Raw genomic sequence first — 22,392 nt, 5'->3', positions numbered from 1 at the left:
GTTGTGGCTGCTGCTATTTGCAATGCAAACCACAAGATGGCCGCTAGACTACACAAACAGGTACAACCCTCCCCCTGCCAGTCGATCGGCCGCTGGTGGTGCCCCCCCTGCCAGTTGGCACCCGGCTCCCACCCCAAGAAAGTGCTCAGACCACCCAAAAGAAAATGCATCCCCAGCGTATGTGGAGGCAGGGGGCAGGATGAGCAACTTGGCAAGGGTGGGTGCCTGCAGGAAGGAGGGGAACCCAGGGGTCACTCTGTCCCAAGGAGGGGCCCATGTCTACCTTAAAACCCTCCAGGGCTAAGGGGGGACAGCTACTCACCATACCCATACCGGGAACCAGGTGGGCACCGCTCCAGACAGATCCTCCTCTCCATCGAAATAGGGGGCTGTCGGCCAGGAGGAACGCTGCGACTCAGGCCGAGGATAGGTCATATGCGACCTCGCTGGAAGTTTAGCTTGCAGGGCCAGCACTGTCCAGTGGGGCTAGGTTGCGGCCGACCTAGCGCGGAGCTGGGGCCTGCGCGCCCCTGCTGGCCAGACTGGGGTGACCACTGCATCTAGATTATCCAGCCCATCACCCAGTATGGCAGTTGATTAGTAGATCTCACAGGAAAAATCCAGGAGGAAAAAATGTCCTATCCAAAAAGAAAATTTGCCATGACCAATGATCCCAGCAAGGAACTAGGTCCTTCCTCTTGACTAGGCAGAAAAAAACTGTGACGGATTGAGTGACTATAGCAGGAAGAGGGAGTATACCCCCTGGAACTGCTCATTGGTGTACCCTGAAGTTTTTCCTACCTAGTGCCCTAGGGAGCTGCATAACCCAATGGTCAAGAATGACAGGAGCTGTGTCCGTCAATGAACGAAAGAGAAACGTTTTATATTCATCATACAAATGAAACTTGATTTTCTAGGATGGTAACACTATAAAAAGAGTTTCTGAGGTCTGTCTCTTTGTATTAAAACCAAAGAGGATTCAAAAGTATCATGGTCAAGTAAAATTACAGTACATGTTTTTTTTGGATAAAGGAAGGTAAATCTATAACCCTCTACCATCTTTTGAAATTTGTCTCCATGGGGAGGGGTTCCTTTATTTTATGTGCCAGTGGAGGGAAAAAAACAGAACACATCAGGATTGTATGGTTGAATAAACGGACATAGTGATCAGGTTCAACCTTTACTGCTGCCAGCTGAAACATTTTCTGGTCCCAGAGTGCAGTTTACCACCCCTGGTTTAGAATGTGTAATGGTGGACAGTGCATTCCTACAGAGTTAAAAAAAAAACCTAGAAACAACAATACAAAACACAGGACTTGAATGGTTTGTGCTAACCTTAGTTTCTGAAAATGATAGTTAGCTTGGTATTAAAATCATCCAATGTTTGAGATATTCTGTAACACATATGCAGGTTAGCAAGACTTAGCTGGATAGTGACTTAAAGCTGATCTCCATGTTTCATTTAACTTTTAAATAGTTTGTTTGGACCAAGCTGGTGCAAATGAACTATTTACTTCACCAACAGTTTGCCATGGTTGGAAGCCCCATATTTAGTCTCAGGCTATACAATATAAATATATATTTGGAGAAAGATAGATTTTTTTTTATTTATGTATATGTTTAGTGTGCTGTGTTTTGGCAGTGAGACAAGACCTTCCCCATCCTGGAAATCAGCTTGAAGAGTACCACCAGGGAACTAGCACATTAGGTTAGCAATGGCAGCCTTTTTAATACACGTCCTCTTCAAAGGGTTATCTATACTTGTTACATTTCAGAAAGCACCACCCTTCTCAGTCAAAAATCATTTTCACTGCTCTGTATTGCAGCACTATGATCCCAATTCTAGTTCAAATCACCCAGACCCTATAAATAATCTGGAGGGCTGTTTCCTTGTTCTGAGCATGTGCACCAGGGGTACCGGAAACCTTGGTACCTTACTCGGCTGTGGTGAAACTACAATGCAAGATTGACAGCCACAAGCAAGTATCCCAGAGGCAGAGTGCTGAGCAAGCTGCATTAATAGTTAACATTTTAATGAGGGTAGTGCTTTGCTTAATTTTTAGTTTAAAGAACAGCCACTACAGGTGGCTCTACCATTATAAAGGGGTTGTAAAGCCAGAAGGTTTTTTTTATCTTGAAGCATTCTATGCACTAAGAGAAAAGGCCTTCTGTGTGCAGCAGCCCCCCTAACACGAGTGCCTCAGTTGTCTGGAAATCTCTCTCCTGATTGGCTGAGACACAGCAGCTGCGCCATTGGCTCCTGCCAATCAGGAGAGAGGGGCAGGGCCAAACAATAGCTCCATGTCTGAATGGATACACAGCTGCAGCTCAGCTCGGTTGCCCCCATAGGGACCAGGAGCTCCAGCCAGGGACCTAAGACGAGGAGAATCCGGGCTGTTCTGTGCCAGGCTGTTCTGTGCAAAACCACTGCACAGAGGTAAGTATAACATGTTTGTAAAGTCTCTTTTTTTCTATTAAAATAACAATCACTTAAGAGATGCCTAATGTGAGATGGAATATTTTTTTTCATCCCTGAAGTGTAAAAACTCAAAATGCGTAAATTGTAAAGATGAGGCTAAAGCTCAAAAAGTTTATTCCAGGAAGCGGGCCCAGCTTTAAGATTTATCACACAGAGACAAGCTTATGTAAAAAATGGTTTATCTGTTCCATTTTTGTATAAAACACACGGGAGAAACCTAGCCAATCAACACACAGATTTCATTTACAAGACTCAAGGAACTTTTTTTTCTGTGAAACTCTGAACCTAAACAACATACAAAGGTTTTCTCTTAAGTCTACACTCTCTGCTGTCTATTCCATTTACTATTTATTTTAGAAAATGAAATCTTTAAACGAAAAATAAACAAAACAAATTCCACATAACCCCATCGTCTTTCTTCTGTCCCAGTTACAGTACAATGGTAGATGGCAGCAGGACCTTATTCCTTATGCAGTTTTCTGCTGTCCCTTCTTTCCAATCAGAGACTTGTGGATATGAGGAATAACACCTGCAGGTAAATGTAGAGAAATGTAGATTACAAATGTTAAGGCTATGCAAGATGGACAGAAAAAACATTTCACATTGCACTGCGGTTCCTGTCATTTTAAATTGGGTGTTTTCATTCGTTCTAAAGTGCTTTGGCATTAAAAATGTGATTAAAGATGGCTTATTAGCGTCAATACCTCCTCCTGCAATGGTGGCCTTGATGAGGGAGTCTAATTCTTCATCCCCACGGATGGCTAGCTGCAAGTGACGAGGAGTGATACGCTTCACCTTTAGATCTTTAGAGGCGTTTCCTGCCAACTCCAATACCTGGATTTAAAGGCAACAAATTGGTCTCTAGAAACACCAGATGGAGAACTTCCTCTAAGAAATCAAGACTTTATTCAAACCAGAAACTAACAGACTTGGCTTCAGTTAACAAACTATTATGGAAGCAAATGCAAACAGTGTTAAAGCTATAACCAACCTCAGCAGTAAGGTATTCCAGAATGGCAGCACTGTACACTGCTGCAGTAGCACCAACTCTTCCGTGGCTTGTAGTGCGAGTCTTCAAGTGTCTATGTATACGACCCACAGGGAACTATAGCAAAGTCAAAAATTACATTAAAGCACCAAGAATGTCAAAAGTACCTCTGCTACAAATATCCAATGTGCGATGCTACTGGTTTACATAAATCTCACTAAGTGCTTGTACACACCAGGATGAATCTTAAAACTGCAGATATATCCGTATTGAAGAAATCTATTGCTGCTCTGCTAGGTAAGACCAATAGCAAAAATCGGATTTTTGACTTCCCGTAAAATGCATTTCTCTGATGTTCATTGACCGACACAGCTCCTGATCTTCTTAACCATTGGGTTTTACTGCCCCCTACAGGAGTAGGACACTAGGCAGAAAGAGTTTGGCTATGCCTATACTCCCTATTCTCTGCTATAGGTACTCAGTTTTTTGTTACAAGCAGTGTCAGAAGAATTAAACTCCACAGAAGGGTGGGTGCTGTGTCCATCAATGAACATTAGAGAAATGGATTTCTCATTTCTCTGTTGCTCATTGACAGACGCAGACTTCTTGATTGATATCAGTAGGGTTATACTGCCCCCTACAGGAGTAGGACACTAGGCAGAAAAAAAGTTCTGGCTACGCCTATGGGCAGTCCCAGGGGCCTGCCCATAGGCGTAGCCAGAACTTTTAGCCAGGGGCAGTCCCATACCCTGTCACTTCCTGCTATAGGGTGCCAGTTTTTTTCTGCCTAGTCAGGAGTAAGGGACCCAAGTTCCTTGCTGGGATCTCTGGTCCTGGCAAGCCTTTTTAGATAACTTTTTTTTTTTTAGCTAGTTTTTTTTCTCCGGATTGTTCCTGTGAGATGTACAAGCAATTATGCCGGATCTGGGCCACGGGCTGGATGTTGAGATCCAGTGGTCACGAACACGTGCAGGCCCTAGCTCCGCACTGGGTCGGCCGCGACATAGTCCCACTGGACGGGGACTGGCCCTGCGAGTTAAACTGCTACCTGTTTTTTCCAGGCCCATGTGCCGATCGATCCGTGGGTAGGCACGGGGGGGGGGGGTCCCCCTTAGCGCCGCCATTTTCTTGTAGCCTACGTGTATGTGCTCTGCATGGCGGCGGCCATCTTAGTACACCCAGGTCATTTTTGAGTGCATGAGTTGCTGGAGGCGTGCTCAAATTGTTCTCAAATGGAAAAATAATCACATTTCCCTGGACAATCCGATCCAGCTGAGCCTGGTGCCCAGGGAGTCACTGATATGGTGGCTTCAGTCCCTGATGCTAACTCCAGGGAAGTCCCTCCTTTTTCGATTTATTGGTGTATTGTTACCATGGATGTCAGTCTATCCTAGTGGGGAGGGGTTCTCGTGGATTTTCTGTTCAGGGAGTCTGGTCCTTGGAAGTATCTAGGTCGGCCTCCTACTGTGCTGGAAATGAGCGATCAGGCTTGCCTGTTTCGCTGGACCGAACGTCTTTGGGATTGTCCAGTGCGCTTTCAATCGGACAATGCCACGGCTGTGGCTTATGTCAATTGCTGAGGGGGTACCATAAGTGCCCCTGCAGCCTTGTAAGTGGCCGGCATCCTCCGATGGGAGGAACGCTTGTTCCAGCTTTCTCCGCTGTTCCCTTTTCAGGAGAGGTAATGGGCTGGCGTATTTCCTCAGTCGATGGACCTTGGATCTAGGAGAATGGCCTCTCCATCCGAAGGTGTTCCACCAGTTGTGCCCTAGTTGGGGCACTCCAGATAGGGATCTGTTGGCGTCCCGGATCAACAGTGATGTACAGCGAGTTGTGGCACGCTCCCAGGATTCTCAGGTAGACATTACTGATGCGCTGGTGGCCCCATGGGGTCTGTATCAGCTGCTGTATGCCTTTCCTCCTCTCAGGTTACTACTGAGACTGCTTTGCGGGATAGAGGTAGAAGGGATTCCGGTCATTCTTGTGGTTCCAGACTGGCCTCGTTGGGCTTGGTACGCTGACCTGGTTGGGCTAGTCGCGGACACTCCCTGGGGACTTTCTTTCAGGGAGGACCTACTATCAGGGGCCAATCTTCCATCCTGTTTTACAGTCGCTGGCTTTGATTGCTTGGCTGTTTATAGCCGGGTGCTGAAGAAAAGGGGATTGTCTGCTTCAGTCATTCCTACTCTGCTCACACTAAGAAAAGCGACTTCTAGAACGATCAATCATCGTACGTGAAAGTCATATATTGCGTGGTGTGCGTCTGTTGGGGTTCCCCAAGCTCTTGCTCGGTGGCTCGATTGTTTGTTTGATTTTTTTTTTTCCATGGGGAGTTTATCAAAGGTTGGCCTTGAGTATATCGAGGGTCATGTCTCGGCCTTGGCAATATTATTCCTATGGCTATTGGCCACTTTTCCCTGGTGCGTACTTCATCCAGGGGGTGCGACACCTTGTATCTCCAGTGCAAACTCCGTTACCGCCTTGGGACCTTAATTGGTGCTGTCGGTTCTTCAGAACCCTCCCTCTGCAAATTTTCAGGGGATTAACCTGCTTACCTTGTCCCTAAAGGTGGCCTTTCTTTGTGGCTATTACTGCTGCGCGCAGGGTGTCGGTACTGGCGGCGTTGTCCTGTCATTCTTCCTATCTGATGGTTCATAGGGATATAGTGATACTTCGTCCGGAACCGTCCTTCCTTCCGAAGGTGGTTTCCATTTTTCATTTGCATGAAGTCGTCTAGTTTGCCTCCTTGTGTCCTCAGCCTACACATCCAAAAAATTGCATGCATGCTTTGGTTGTTGTTCGGGCAATCTGGGTGTACCTGGCAACTATTGACTTTTTTCGCAAGTCAGATTCATTTTTTGTGCTCACGGATGGCCCTGGGAAAGGGTTGCCTGCGTCTGCTGCTACTGTTTGGGTCAGACATACTGTTGTACAGGATTATTTAGTAAGGGTCAGGTTCCTCCTTTCCCTGTGAAGGCGCATTCTGCGCTTAGTGCTTTCTGGGTTTTTTCCAGCTTCTGTACTTAAGGTTGGAGAGGCGGCTACCTGGTCGTCTGTTACCACCTTTTACAAAGTTTTATAAAGTTGATGTGCTGGCATCTGCGGATGCCTCTTTTTGTCGCAAGTTTTGCGGGCTGCTGTTTAAGGGGGCCCTTAGTCTCCCTTAAAGGTTTCTGTTTCTCAGGTGGGTCTCCTCTTATTGTTTCGATGAGTCCTGTGTTACCTGGTGGGCTATGTTTACCCTTGTGGATTGGTTTCTGCTGTCCCACCCCTCATTTATGGCACTGCTTTGAGACGTCCCAACTAATATCAATCAAGAAGTCTGCATCTGTCAATGAGCGACAGAGAAAACTGGATTTTTGACTTACCGCAAAATCCTTTTCTCTTAAGCTCATTGACAGACGCAGTCCCGCCCCTCTGTTGTTGGGTTGGTATGATTTCTCTGACACTGCTTTGTTACAGAACTGGCATCCTATAGCAGGAAGTGACAGGGTATACCCCCTGAGACTGCCTATAGGCGTAGCCAGAACTTTTTTTCTGCCTAGTGTCCTACTCCTGTAGGGGGCCGTATAACCCTACTGATATCAATCAAGAAGTCTGAATCTGTCAATGCGCTTAAGAGAAGAGGATTTTACGGTAAGTCACAAATCCAGTTTTCTCTTTCGTTCATTGATGCACACAGCTTCAAGCCTTCAAACCATTGGGCTTATGCTCTTGATCTCTAGGAGTAGGACTAGGGTGGGGTCCGGCGTCCCGTGCAGTGCCGCGTGGTACTGCCATTTTTCCAGTGGCCTCTGATTACTGGTTCGGCGGCCATGTTTCTGTAGTTCAGCGTCCATGTTTCAGGTTTCCCTATAGACTTGCATTGGCCGCTATTTTCTTGTAGTCTGAGACCATGTTGAAGCCTGTGAGGGCCTCTAGTGTCAAGTCAGCGTTACCTCTTCCTCTTTCCAGCAGATCAGGTGGCGAGTCTCTGGGGGTACACTATCCTTCCTTGCTGTATACAGCGCAGTTGGTGTGCTGCTGCTTGTGGTGCCACAGCGGTTCATGGGGGGAGGGGCCTTCCGGGTGTGTTTTTTTTTTTTTTTAGCAGAACGGTTCCGCATAACCCTTCATGGTTATGGAGCCTGGGGAGCTTGTTTCACCACCCAATCCACTCCTGGATGCTGAGGGACCCTCTGGGCCTCAGGCAGCCCTGCATTCACTAGTAGCCAAAGTAGATCTGGCAAGAAGTGTCCCCCACCTTCACCTGTATCCTCTGCTTCCTCTGATTCTGAGGTGGATTTGGCCACCGCGGACCAGAGTCAGCCTACTGGGTCTACTTCAACGCACAATGAGTGCTCTACTAGTGAGGATAAGTCATTGTCCTCTGCAGCCGCGCATGAAAATGTTCTGGTGGAGGCCCTAATTGTAGGAGTGCGGGAAACTCACAGCTGTTGCTGAGTCGGTGACACCAGTGCAATTTGGAACCCGTAAATCTTCCAAGGTGAATAAGGTTTTTCCCTTTTCTGCCTATTTTGACTACTGGTCAGTGGGGTTCACCGAAATGCATGGTTGGAGTACCTAAGCGTTTTGTTATAAGATATCCCTTTGAGGAGTCTTTTCTGAAGAAACTGACGGTTGCACTGAAGGTTTCCAGGCTGAATAAGACTACACTTTTGCCAGTGGAAGATTCCCAGTCTTTTAAGGACCCTGTGGACAAAAGAGCGGAGGCTCTGGTCCGGTACCTTTTCACTGTGGCTGGTTCAATTGTAAGACCAGTGTTTGTGATCACCTTGGTATCCCAAACCTTAACGGAATGTGCTCTGGTTTTGCGCCAGGATCTGGATGGGAGTCAACATCCTTCAGAGCTGACGGACCTGGCAGATCAGTTGATCCAGGGGTTAGTATATTTGTGATGCATCCCTGGATGCGCCCCCCCTCTGGCCGTCAGGGTTTCTGTGACGGCGGTGATCCTTCGCTTCATTATCTGGTTGAAGTACTGGTCAGCTGACCGGGCTTTTAAAAAGGTACTGACTGATCTTCCCTTTGTAGGTGACTGTTTGTTCGGTGCCCTTATGGAAGAGATCATTAAAGGCCTTACGGGAGGCAAGAGTACCTTGCTTCCACAGGCAGCTAAGGGTAAGAAACTTCGCCTTAAGCAGGGTCCCTTCTTTTTGGCTCACAAGCGGCCCTTTCGTCTGGCTGGCTCACAGGAAAAGGGCTCAAGATCCACCCGTATCTTTGCGGGAGGCTCCAAGGGACCCTGCAATGGTAAGTCCAAAGCAGGCACTTCTGGTTCTGCAGACAAGTCTTCCCCAGCCTGAAGGGGTACAGTAAACCCGCATCTGGGGTGGGGAGACGCATTCGCTTCCTTCTGGACCCATGGACCTTGCTCATTCAGGACAAATAGGTCCACGAACTGATTTGGTTCGGTTACATGATTGAGTTTCGGTCCTTGCCTCTGGCAAGGTTCTTTCCTTCCAACTTACGCCTGTCTCCAAAGTGGCTACAGGACCTTTACGGAGCAGTGGAGGACCTGTTAGCACAAGTAATTATTGTGCCTGTCTCAAGAGTCAGGTGTCGGCAGGGTTTGCCCGATCTTTGATTTCAAGGCTCTGAACCACTTTGTGCGGGTTCAGAAATTTCGGATGGAATCCATCAGCACAGTAGTAGCTTTCCTTCATCAAGGAGATCTGCTTCCTTCTATCGATCTTAAGGATGCTTACCTTCATATTCCAATATACTTCAGGCATCAGCAGTTTTTTGCCGTGGGCAAAAAGTACTTTTGATTTGTGGCATTACCGTTTGACCTCCCCTCGGCGCCTCAAGTGTTCATAAAGCTTTTGGCCCCAGTTCTGGCCTTATGGCAGAAGGGGATCGCAGTACTGGGTTACCTGGACGACCTGCTTCTGCGTGCAGTCTTCCTCGGCTCTGGAAGCAGACTTGGAGGTTTCTGGAAGCAGACTTGGAGGTTATGGTGCGAACTCTGCAGGAGTTCTGGTTGACACTGAGTTTTCAGAAATCTGCTTTGTCTCCATCCACAGAGCTGGACTACTTTCGGTCTGATGCCGGACTTTCTTCCTCAAAAAAAAGAAAAAAAGAAACTGCTGAAGCTACAGGAGGCTGTTCGGCTCCTGTTGTCCGACCATTGATCATGCAAGTGCTGGGTCTGATGGTCTCCACCTTTTTGAGGCTGTTCCGTTTGCGCAGTTCCACACCAGACTTTTGCAAAGGGAGATCCTGCTCAAATGGAACAAGGATCCACTGTCATTGGACAGTCTGATTCGGTTGAGTCAGGGTTCAAAGGAGTTTCTCCTATGGTGGCTTTGCTCCCCGGCCCTTCGTCTGTGAAAATATGTTTTTCCCCTCTACTAGTCTGTAATCACCACGGATGCCAGTCTGTCCGGATGGGGAGGTGTCTTGGGGGGTGTGTTCGGCCCAAGGTGTCTGGACTCAGGAGTCCAGGTTGCCGATCGACATCCTGGAGATTCGGGCAATGAGCCTTTGTCTGTCTCGGTGGACGGATCGTCTGCATGGGCACAAAGAGTTCCCTGGTGACCCGAGAAGTGGCCTGGCATCTTGGGGTGGGCAGAACGATATGTTCCGGTCCTCTCCGCTGTGCACATTCCGGGGGTGGAGAATTGGCAAGCTGACTCAGTCTGCAGACGTTGCATTCGGGAGAATGGACGCTTCACCCGGAGGTTTTTCCATCAAATGTGTCTTCGGTGGGGGACCCCCCCCCCCTATGTGAACCTGCTGTCTTCCCATCAACAGAAAGTTGCAGAGGTTTGTGTCACGGTTTGGGGGATCCTCTGGCTGACGTCACAGACATTCTGGTGGCCCCTTGGGTCAGTATCATCTGATTTACGCTTTCCCTCCAATACAACTTCTGTCGTGACTGCTATGCAGAATCAAGGAAGAAGGTATAACAGTCAATCCTGGTGGCACCAGACTGGCCTCACTGGTCTAGCTACGCAGGCTTGGTAAGGCTGGTAGCAGACGTCCCTTGGAAACTTCCTCTCAGGGAAGATCTTCTGTCTCAGGGACCAATTTTCCATCCTGCTTTATGGTCGCTGGCATTAACGGCGTGGATATTGAAAGCCAGGTGCTGAAAAGACAGGAGGACTGTCAAGGTTGGTGATACCTACGCTGTTGAAGGCTAGGAAATCTACTTCCAGGAAGGTTTATCATCAGGTTTGGAAGGCATATAATACTTGGTGTGAGTCTCGGGGGGGGGGTGTTCTCCACGCTCCTTTTCTGTGTCTCGCCTGTTGGAATTTCTACAATTGGGTGTAGATTAACGTTTGGCTCTGAGCACCATCAAGGGCCAGATTTCCACCTTGGCCATTTTTTTTCCAAAGGTCATTGGCGGCAAAGTCTTTGGTTCATACTTTTGTGCAGGGAGTTTGCCATCTGGCTCCTCCGGTGCGATCCCTGGTACCTCTGTGGGATCTCAATTTGGTTCAGTCGATGCTTCAAAGTCCTCCCTTTGAAAATATTCGGAAAATTCCTCTGCTCACTGTCGCAGAAGGTGGCTTTCTTAGTGGCTATTACTTCAGCACTCTGACCTCTGAAAGTGGGAGGTGAACCCGGCTGGCCAGCACCTGCGTGAATGGAAGAGAGACCAAACATCAAGGGTCGTTTCAGCGAGGCTTTAATACCCAACGCTCATGTGACTCTTTGCCACTGGCATTAGAGTCCATTATCTCTCTCTGGTAAGTGCTCCTAAGTTTTCCTTATTTGGTGTTTGAAGCACTAGCGGTGGTTTCCTTTTTCCATTTTGGATCACAGAGCACTTTTTTTCCCTCCTATATGGATTTCACCATTCTGATTTGGACACTTGAGAATTCTATTTTTGTGGACTTTTTTTGCACTTTTATTGAAAGGTGGAAGCATAATTGGATCTCTATTGAAAGACTTTTGCACCATGCACTTTTGCTATTTCTACTTCTAATATGTTTATATGCAACCTTTATATGATTTATTAGATTTTATCACTATTATGTGTCACTATACATGTTGAATCCATTCAACCTGGTTTCTTAATTTTAGCGCAGCACTGTTTATGGTTTTATTACTTCCGCACGTCGGAGTTGGCTGCATTGTCCTGTCTGTCACCTTACTTGGTGATTCATAGGGACAAAGTGGTGGTATGATCCTGTCAGGCATTTCTTCCTAAGGTTTTCTCTGTCCCTATATTCTAAGCCTAAACATCCTAAGGAAATTGCACTACATTCCTTAGATGTGGTTTGGGCGATCCGGGTTTACCTGGCGGTGACTGAACCGATTAGGAAATCCGATTCTTTTTTCTTACGAAGGGACCTCGTAAGGGGCAGGCCGCATCTTCTGCAACCATTTTTAAGTGGATCAGGCAGATGGTGGTGCAGGCCTACTCCATTAAGGGTCAGGTTCCTCCTTTCCCTGTTAAAGCGCATTCTGTGAGGGCGCTTAACCACTTCTCCCTGGGTGGACGTCATATGACGTCCGTAAACTTTGCGGGGGTATACCGGGATGGTGCCTCTAGCTAGAGGCACCATCCCGGTACCGTGGTTTAGAGCCGACGGTTGGCTTTCCGTCAGTAACGACCGATGCGGTTCGGGAGCCGCTCGATCGTTACCCGGGGGGGGGGGCGGGAGGGGACGTCCCCCCCCCCCCTCCCGCGGCTTTTACCGGGGCTCCCGTCCCACCGGGAGCCCCGAGCACCCAGCCGGCGCGTCCGCCGGCTGGATGGAGTCCCGATGAATGCCGGAAACGGCTTTGATCGGGTCTCCAATGACGTAACCCGGAGGCGGCGTCCATGGCGTCACTTCCGGGTTAGTGTGCTGCAAAAAGGCGGCAAATTTGAAAAACGGCTGTATGCAAAAACGCCGTTTTTGGCGTTTTGCATACAGGGAAGTGTAGTGGAGGGGTCTAGGGTCTTTTAGACCCTCAATCCCTCCATAAAGTGTACCTGTCAGTCACTGCATATTGCTGTCACAAGGGATGTTTACATTGCTTGTGACAGCAATAAAAGTGATCAGATTTTTTTTTTTTAAACTGTAATAAAGTTAAAAAAATAAATGGGGGAAAAAAAAATAATTTAGCCGCCCCCGTCACCGTTAGCTCGCACACAAAAAAAAACGTATACGGAAGTCGAGCCGCAAATGGTAACCGTTAAATAAATTTAAAGCGTCGCCTATTGAGATCTCTATTGACCGTAGTTTGTCGCCATCCCACCGGGGGGGGGGGGCGCAATTTTAAACCGTAACATGTTGGGTATCTATTTACTCGGCGTGACATCATCTTTCACAATATACAAAAAAAATGGGCTAACTTTACTGTTTAGTATTTTTTAAATGCAGTGAAATGTGATCTTTCTAAATTCTTCCAAAAAAATGGTGTTTTAAAGACCGCTGCGCAAATACCGCGTGACAAAAAATATTGCAATGACCGCCATTTTATTCTCCAGAGTCTTTGCTAAAAAATATATATTTAATGTTTGGGGGTTCTAAGTAGTTTTCTAGGAAAAAATACTGATTTTAACCTGTAAACAAAAAGTGTCCGAAATAGGCCTGGTGGGTAAGTGGTTAAGCACCTTCTGGGCCTTCCGTCATCAGGCGTCAGTAGTTCAGGTGTGCAAGGCAGCTACTTGGTTGTCTGTACACACATTCACAAAATTTTATAAAGGTGGATGTATGGGCATCTTTAAATGTGGTGTTTGACCGCAAAGTTTTACAGGTTGCGGAGGCTTCCACTTCTTGAGGGTGAAATGTTTTGCTGGTGGGGAGCTCCTGCTGTTACCAGGTTGGCTATGTTTAGCCTTGTCTGGAATTCTGTTTGCTTTGTTTTTTCCCACCCCTCAGTTTCACACAGCAAGCAAGAGCATAAGCTCAATGGTCTGAAGAATTGAGGCTGTGTCTGTCAACGAATCTCAGAGAAAAGGATTTTACGTTAAGACAAAAATCCAGTTTTCTCTTTTGTGCATTGACTGACGCAGCTCCTGATCATCTTAACCACTGGGACATCCCAAAGCAGTCTTAAACATGAGAGGGGTGGGAACAGCACAAAAGAAACTCCCAAGGCTAAACTAGAGCCAACCAGGTAAACAGTAGCTCAACCAAAACAACTGGAGCCCACCTGAAAAATACCATACACCCTTCTTTAAAGAGTACCAGGTCCTCTAAACAGCAGCCTGCAAAACCTTGCAGCCAAAAGAAGCATTCCGCAGATGCCAACATATCCACTTTATAGAACCTTGTGAAAGTGTGCACCGACGACCAGGTGGCCACCTTGCAAACCTGTGTCACTGACACCTGATGATGGAAGGCCCAGGAGGTAATGAGCGTCCGAGTAGAGTGCACTTTGACAAGGAAAAGGAGGAACCTAACCCTTGGCCTGAATCACTGTCTGTCTAATCCATCTGGAAATGTTAGCAGAGGAAGCTGACAACCCTTTCCGAGGCCTATTCGTGAGCTCAAATAGTCTGATTTCCTAAAAGACTTCGTAGCTGCCAGGTACACCCTAATCGCCCGGACCACATCCAAGGCATGCAAAGTAATTTCCTTTGGATGCTTTGGCCTGGGGCACAGGGAAGGCAACACAATGTCTTCATTCAAATGAAAATCAGGGATAACTTTGGAAGGAACGACAGACGGGCGAAGTACCCCTTTATCTCTGTGAATCACCAAGTAAAGTGAACGACAGGAGAACACCGCCAATTCAGGCACCTGGGCACAGAGGTGAAAGCCACCAAAAAGGCCACATTATGGGACAGCGTAAGCAGGGGAATCTCCCGAAGATTCTCAAAGGGAGGCTTCTGAATGACAGAGCACCAAATTGAGGTCCCAAGGCGGTAACTGAGACTGCACTGGAGGAGCCAAGTGCCAAACTCCCTGAAGAAAAGTACGCACCAGTGAGTATGTGGCCAAGAGCCATTGAAAGAAGACTGCTAAGGCCAACACCTGGCCCTTGATAGTACTCAAGGCCAGTTTCTCCTCAACCCCCCCCCCCCCCCCCAATTGAAGGAATGTCAAGATTCGAGCCACTAAAAAAGAACAAGGATAAACCCCAAGAGACTCACACCACGCAATGTACGTCTTCCACGTACAATGGATCTTCCTAGAAGATGATTTCCTAGCTTTTAACTGCGTTGGAATCACCACATCAGCCAAACCTCTATCCATCAACACCCAGGCCGTCAAAGCCAGCGACTGTAAAGCAGGGTGGAAGACTGGTTTTTGGGCAGCAGATCCTCCCTGAGAGGAAGCTTCTAGGGAACGTCGGCAAATAGCCACACCAGATTGGCGTACCAAGCCCGGCGAGGCCAGTCCAGGGCCACTAAGCTGACGGAAATCCCTTTTGCATCGATCCTGCGTAGAAATCTTGGCAGAAGCTTGAGAGGAGGAAAGGCTTAAATCAGACTATACGGACACCATGGGGCCACCAGCACGTCTGTGGCGGAATCAGAGGATTCCGTGACTGAGCCACAAACCTCTGCACCTTTCTGTTGACCCGAGATGCCAACAGATCCATGTCAGGAATGCCCCACTGGAGACACAATTGATGAAATGCCTCCAGATGAAGGGACTATTCCCCTTGGTCCAACGCCTGCCGACTGAAGTAATTTCCCTACAGTTTTTCACCCTGGGAATGTGTACGGAGGAGAGGGCTGGAACGAAACATTCTGCCCACTTTAGAACGCCGGCTACCTCCAGAGTCGCCAAGTTACTTCTTGTGCTCCCCTGGTGAGTGATATAAGCCACGGCTGTGGCATTGTCCGATTCAATGCCCACTGGACATCCCTGAAGATGATCCATCCAATGTTCCAGGCACAGTCTGATCGCTCGGAGTTCAAAGAGATTGAGCAGTAGTATGGACTCTTCCAGTGTTCCGATCCCTGAGCAGAATTTTTGCAGAGGACACTTCCCCAGCCGGACAGGCTGGCATCCGTGGTGACCACTGGCCAATACAAGGGGAGGAAGGATTTCCCACTCTTTAGCGACAATTCTGTAAAAATAGGTGGAGAAAGGAAACCTCTCTCGCTCTGGATGGCTTGTGAGTGCCAAAGGGAACTGACGCCTCCATCGCAGCATCAGCTGTGTCCATTTTTAAGGTCTCACGCACAGATATAATCAGTGCATCCACAGGCGCCTTCTCGTGCACTGTTGCAGAAGTGGAGGAATCATCCTCGCTATCTGAGAACTCTGGGCTTGTGGTCGCAGACCCAGCAGAGTGACCCACGTCCGCGGCAGCAGAATCGGATTCAAGATCTGAGGAGACGGTTGAGGCAGGGGGTGCTTTTTGCTAGCCCGTCTCCTAAAAACCACCTCCACCTGGAACACAAAGAACTCCCGTCAGTGCATCAGAGAGGATCAGGTGGGGAAATGTGTTCCAAAAACTCCATGAATCAATAGGGGGACCCCACAATAAAAGGCGTAAAAACACTGTTAAGGAACACCTCCACTGCTCCGGCAGCACCACTCGGTCGCCAGTAAGAGCACCTAATTGATCCTCAACAGAGGGGAGGGGACCCCACCAGACTTACCACCTATCAGAAACAGGCACCTGCACTCCACGTGTGGCGACCAGGAAGTGAAAAGATCCAGGAGTCGGCACCAGGCGATGAGGAGGGGCTCCCACCGCCAAAATTGCTGCCCACCGGGCCCCCACTGTCATGGCCACCCCTATTTTTAATTGTAAACCACCGCAAAATGGCCTCCGGATTACACAAATTTAGCCGCCGTGCAATGAGCCCACAGGCTACAGCAAAATGGCGGCACCACGAGGCTCCCAGCGACTCAAGAGGGATCCCTAGGCCTCAGAAAACGGGACAGGCAGGAAGGGGGGCCCCTGGCAGGAGCCCCCACCAGGTACAACCTCCCCCACAGCCAATTGCTGGCAGCAAACCCCCCCACCTCCATTACCAGCACAGCACCCTGCCCCCACCCACCCCAGGCAGTGGACCAAGCTACCCCACAGCCCCAGTGTCCGTAAAGGAGGGGGCGATATGGCCCACCAGACTTATGAGAGGGGTGCCTGACGAGGAAGGAGGGGAGCCCAGGGGTCAGATGGGCCCACGACCACCCCAAAACCCTGGAGGGGGGGCAGTTACTTACCATACCAGGAACCAGGCGAGCACTCCAGACAGAACCTGCGGCCGATCTATCGCGGAGCTGAGGTCTGCGCACGCTCGCTGGCTGGATTATCCAGCCCGTCGCCCAGTCTGGCAGTTGATTGTAGATCTCGCAGGAAAATAACTATCTAAAAAGAACTTTCCAGGACCAGAGATCCCAACAAGGAACTAGGTCCTTACTGCTGACTAGGAAGAAAAAAACTTACCACTACCTATATCAGAGGGAGGGAGTACACCCCCTGGGACTGCCCATAGGTGTAGCCAGACTTTCTGCCTAGTGTCCTACGCCTGTAGGGGGCAGTATAACCAAATGGTTAAAAAGATCAGGAGCTGTGTCCGTCAGTGAACGAAAGAGAAATATACTTTGTGACACATTTACCTTTGGGAAACTATTTATTATGGAAAAACAATTCTTTACTATAGCTAATAAAATGAACTTACCTGCAGTCCTGCTCTTTGAGAGCGAGATACTGCTTTGGCCTTAGCCTTCCCACTGTCCTTCCCAGCCTTACCACCAGCCTATAGAGAGGAAAAGTAGTGAAAAAAGTTGTTTCTCTATTTTTCACAGGTTCTGTACTTTTTTGGCAACAGTTTAGATTGCAAATACATAGTGGATTTTTCTTCTGTATACTCATATGTGCATACACAATGTCATGTCCCCTCCAGTGATTCCATCTGTGGTGACAGGTGACCTCCCCCCAACAAAGCTTCAGTGGTCTTATGCCAGCTATTGTCTGAGCTCTTCCCTCCATATGGTGCTGACAGTCCTCTCTGTTAATGTTGAACCAACTATATAGACTAATTACAGAAAGTGGCATCAAAATTACCAGTTTGTCTCCTCCCAAAGCTTTGATGATAATAAGTTACCTAAATGGGTGCTTCATATTGATTTTTATGATAGTTGGCAATGACCTACAAAAATATGAAGCTGTTCTCAATCCTTTTGTAAGACCTAATGGCGTGCATCCAGCAGCAAATGTAAATATCTGGTTATTCTAATTAAAGGCATCTTCAAACTGAAGAGACCAGCGTTGTGCTTTCAGTTTATCAGGCCTGTTCATGTTTTGTGTTTGAAATGCCAAGTGGATATTTTATCATTTGTAAGTTTTCATGCATTTTTATATGCATCTTCACCACAACATGGGAAGTGAAAACATGCATTTTGGTTTGTCGTGTTGAGACTGTCATGTGCAGGGGCCCTTCCAATCTCTTGTCTTCAATGGTTTTGGAACTCTGTCTCCTTTCTTATTTTGTAGAGAGCTATATAAATCCTGTATATTAATGTAATGAACACTCTGGGTAAGGGGGGGGGTGTTCTGACCTAGTCTGTCAGCAACCCTGAGGCTCTGTTCCATCTCAGCAGGGGATCTTAGGCTGTTCAGCAGAGTTGGGCCAGAAATGTGATGGAGGAAAAAAGGGACCCCTGTCATCCACTGAACAGACCTGGATATAAGTGGACACATGTCCACTTACAGCTGGCCACTCATAAATTAGTCTTTTTGGGTCAAAAATGGATTGCTAAATGCCCTATTGGACAGGGGTCTAATTAATCTCCTATGTGCACATTCCCTTAATTTATGCAGAGATTAATTTGAATGAATTAATGTAGATTAAATGCTGCAATGCCTGGTACACACAATGAAAATATCAGATGGATTTTTTTTTTTGCATGCTAGTCTTGTATGGAAAACCAATAGGTTATGAAAATTCTCGCATGACAGAATACAACTTTGGAAGTGATGTATTCTTTAGTTTCCGATCATACATGGTCTTGGTCACACAATTTTTTTCGTACAAATCCCATTTTAATTCCACAGGGCATGTTTGTTCTGTTATCTTACGAGAAAAACATTCATGCTTGTGCCTTCAGATATTTCTCTTGAACGGTCATGATTGGCTCTTGAAAGCGGTGTACTAGTGATCAGAATTTTGGACGATCGCTCCAAAAGCAGTATTTTTTCTTATGTGTATTGGGCTGCCCATGCACGGTTTGAATCTCAGACGGTTCAGCAGGAACCTGCTGAGATTCGAACCGGTAATGGGCAGGCTGAATGTATCAAGTTGATCGATCAACAAGTACCACCAGCCTGCCGGATTCTCTTACTATTATCTCTAGCGGTTGCTAAAGCTGCTAGCAATAATCAATGTCTTCTCCTGGCGGGGATGGTTTGGCAGGGGTGATTCTCTCCCCCCCCCCCCCTCCTGTCAGCCCTTTCTGTGTGGATGGGGGGGGGGGGAGAGAGAGAGAGAGATAGATATGTCAGGTTATCACTAAACACCCCTTTTTTTTTTTTTTTTTTTTCCCCCAAGTTCAGCATCGTCCTCTGCTGATACAAATGTTAGACAAGTATTTGACAATGTGTAGGCATCACCTGGTGATATGAATCTCAATTCACTAAGCTAACACAGAAGGATAAGGATGCCCTTTTCTCAGCTGAAACAAATAGATATGAAAATAAAGCTTTGTGAAATGAACCTACAATCCTAATGTTAGTACACTACTATTTCAATGTGTCCTACCTTGGAGCTGTATGCAAAAGTTAATGTGTACACACTGTAGAGCAGCAGGACTTGAACTCTTGTGGCTGATGAGAATGGTAAAATTTCAGGTCTAAGGGTGGTCACACCACACATCAATAGGATCATTTCATATGGCTTGATTGATCAAATAAAGTTTGCAAACCAGAGTTCTTTATGATTGATTTACAATACTCCTAATTAATTTTGACCCCCACGTCAATGTTGCTGATTATTTGTGCACTGGTAAGCAGATCACTTAAATTATCAATTGTAAACCAATGGTTTCCCTTTTTATGATTGTATGTATTTGCAGAGTTTTCCACAAGTGCATATTTTTGGGATCTCTTGTACTTAGATTGCTCACCAAATACTGTGTATGGCTATTAGTTAATGAACAGAACACTAGTCCAGTCTTGTCCCTTTTAGAATTATTATAGTACAGGCTTGATAAAATTTCAAGTGTGTGCAGTACTTTATAAAGAGAGAGACAGTACAATTACAATGCAGTATGTTGCAGAATTGTGTTTTGATAGACTGTCAACTATTCCTCCTCAAGCAGTCTGCAGCGGGAAATTTGGTTTATTATGAAAGAAGACTGAGCTTATGGGGCCATGCCTGGTGCTGGAGGCCCATTGGTTGTGCTTTGTCAGCGTAGTCCCTTCTATGTGTGTAATAACATTCAGAGACTCCCTGGTAGTATTGTCCTCTGCCTCTACTGTCCCTGCAAGATGCTTAAAAAGCACAGAGCCATAAAAGGGCAAATTTTCATGTTTAACCTCTCTGGGCTGTGTATGATCAGGAAGAAAAACACAAATAAATCAGATTTGTCTTATATGGGAGGGCTCACAATGCCCCCACTAATCCCTATCCAGACTCTTGTACCAGGCATGGTGGGCTCTGCCGCCCCCCCCCAACACAAAATCCTCTATATCATTACAGCAAGGGTTAAGGTCTGTCACTGAGCAGAAACAGCGTGACATTATAGACACATTTGTGAAAGACTATTTTTTTTTTTTTTTGGTAAAAAGACACTGAACTAATCTAAGCACTCCAGATATTTAAGATGTGAACACAGCACAGAATGAGGATAATGTAGATAGATCACAATGCAAATGTGTATAGTCACATAATAATTGGGAGAGTGTAAAGCATATCATCCATATAACAGTGGGGGGGGTACTGTATATAAGAGATGGGGTAAGCTAATGATGGGAGTAATGTATAGGGAAGGATAATACATACCTATAGGGCACAAATGGTACAATGTATATCATAGGTCCGTTTACAGTGGAGGTATAAGGTATATCATAAGATCAGTAATAAAAAAAAATATATTTATTATACAAGGTCAGATCACATTGTGGTAGGGTGTATATAATATACAGGGTCAGGTAGTAATGTGTATGTCATATAGGTCAGAATAATAATCAGGATATCATGAAACAAACCAAAACAAATGAGGTGTTTTTTTTTTTTTTAATAATTGGGATTAATGTACATTGTATAAGATTGCTGATACTGTATACAGTAGGGGGGTGTCAGATAATAGGTGATATGTATAGTATACAGGGTCAGATTTATTTTTTATTATGGATATAGTATACAAGGTCTGATAATAATGGGGGGAAGAATATATCCTTGGTTTAGGTCAGTGTTTCTCAACTTCGGTCCTCAGGGCACACTAACCGGCCAGATCCCTAGGGGAGATGCAGACTAGAGTACTGCAATCACTGAGCACAAAAATGATATCACCTGTGATGTATTTCAGTTTTCTTGCAAACCTGGCCTGTTACTGCCGGTTCACACTGTTCTGACTTGTCTCCCAATGCTGTGCTAGCGCTCCCAATGCTGTGCAATGGAACCGGTCTAATAGGAGCGACTCAAAAAAAGGTTCCTGCGCCTTTTTTGCAAAGTCGGAGTGACTTGCATTGACTTCTATTATGTGAAGTTGTTGCAAGCCGCGGGGCACGGGAGACGGCATTAGTCGGCCGAAGTTGGGTCGGAGAAGTGTGAACCGACACTTAGTGTACCCTGAGGACCGGAGTTGAGAAACACAGTTTAGGTAATTATGGGGGGTGGTCAGGTAATAATGGGGGGGAGGTGTGAGGTAGTCTGTTTATTAGAGTCAGATAATAATGGAGGGGGTGATATATACTGTCAGGTAATAAGGTATGCAGATGACATATTCTGGGTCAGATAATAATGGGGTAGTCCGTTCATTAGTATACAGGGTGAGGTAAGAGTGGGTTGCATGTGACTTATCCCAGGTGCGGTAATATTGGGGGGGGTTGTGCACGATATATCATAGGTCAGGTAGTATTGGGAGGAGGGGAAACGTGTAGGACGTATCCCGGGTCAGGTATTATGGGGGTGTGTCTCAGGTAGTAATTGAGTAATCTGTTTCTTAGTAAACAGAGTGAGATAGTAAAGCTGCAGCTTGTCACTGTGGTGACCCCCCTGTATTGAGTGACTTCCGGGGACACGGAGCTGCTGAGGACAATAACACAGCACCGGTAGTCTGGTGAATGGGAATGCACGTTTTTTTTCCAGTCAGTGTAAATGTGATTGGTAACGCTGAGTGTTGTGAGGAGCCGTGTTGTGATAATAGCCGGGCTGGTCGGTGGCGGAGTAGACCGTGCTGTAGTGTCGGCGGCAGAGCTCTCCCCCCTCCTGCTCCCGATTCGGTGAGTGGCCGGTCAGTCGTCTGTCTCTCCTCACACTCCCCCTCAGGTGCTCTTCCCGCCTTTTCCCGGGACAGTCTATGAGGCGTACGAGCCGCCGCTGCCGGCAGCCACACGAAGCCCACTGGTGAGGTATTTACCATGTTCCGGAACTCCGAGCGTCGCCGTGAGAAGGTCCGGATAAAGTTGCCCCGTGTCTACGTCCCTCACTGCCGCCGGTACCGTGCACTCTCAGCCTCACACACACACAATAACCCCCCCACCCGTCAGGCCCGAGCGACAGGACGCCTCATAGCCAATCACGGTCAACCTTCCTGGTTTGAAACCCCGTCCCGGCCTATCGCGTTCCGCCTTGTTTCCCAGGTGCCTAGTGGCGCCCCGCCTCTTTCCCTTAACGGCCGTTTCCCTCCCAAGGCCTCTCAGCTTGCTTTTGCACACGGCCCGCAAGTGAGTGGGCGTTACAGCAGCGCGTCAGTGGGAGAAGCTGGGCCAATGGCAACGAAAAGTCAGCCGTGACTGACAAACGCGCTAGCAAATCATCTTAAGCGTTTTGCAAGGGGCGTGTTCCAAGGTGTAATGACAGGAGCGTCGGCCAATAGGATGAATGGCTTCTGCAGAAAGGCCGGGTCGG

The 22,392-nt window shown here is 47.2% G+C and overlaps 1 protein-coding gene across 1 annotated transcript; it reads right to left on the bottom strand.

The window, feature by feature from the left end:
- Window positions 1-2,561: 2,561 nt before the first annotated feature.
- Window positions 2,562-22,062, bottom strand: H2AZ2 (H2A.Z variant histone 2). Its single transcript, XM_082256654.1, has 5 exons — window positions 21,902-22,062; window positions 17,002-17,079; window positions 3,471-3,584; window positions 3,184-3,313; window positions 2,562-3,008 (listed from the first exon to the last, which is right to left on the bottom strand). The coding sequence occupies exons 1-5, from the start codon at window positions 21,902-21,904 to the stop codon at window positions 2,947-2,949; spliced, it is 387 nt and encodes a 128-aa protein (XP_082112780.1). The 5' UTR covers window positions 21,905-22,062; the 3' UTR covers window positions 2,562-2,946.
- Window positions 22,063-22,392: the final 330 nt, after the last annotated feature.

Source organism: Pelophylax lessonae (genome assembly GCF_965119305.1).
Source record: "Pelophylax lessonae genome assembly, chromosome: 4".
In the NCBI taxonomy this organism is placed as follows: Eukaryota; Metazoa; Chordata; class Amphibia; order Anura; family Ranidae; genus Pelophylax; species Pelophylax lessonae.
The sequence above is the reverse complement of the archived record's forward strand: the minus strand, read 5'-3'. Positions and strand labels throughout refer to the sequence as shown.

What these genes read in the sequence shown, in the direction of transcription:
- H2AZ2 (XM_082256654.1), bottom strand. An exon ending in CTCAAAGAGCAGGACTGCAG is followed by an intron (nt 3,585 to 17,001) that starts GTAAGTTCATTT and finishes ACTTTGCTATAG; the next exon opens with TTCCCTGTGGGTCGTATACA. An exon ending in GGCCACCATTGCAGGAGGAG is followed by an intron (nt 3,009 to 3,183) that starts GTATTGACGCTA and finishes ATTTACCTGCAG; the next exon opens with GTGTTATTCCTCATATCCAC.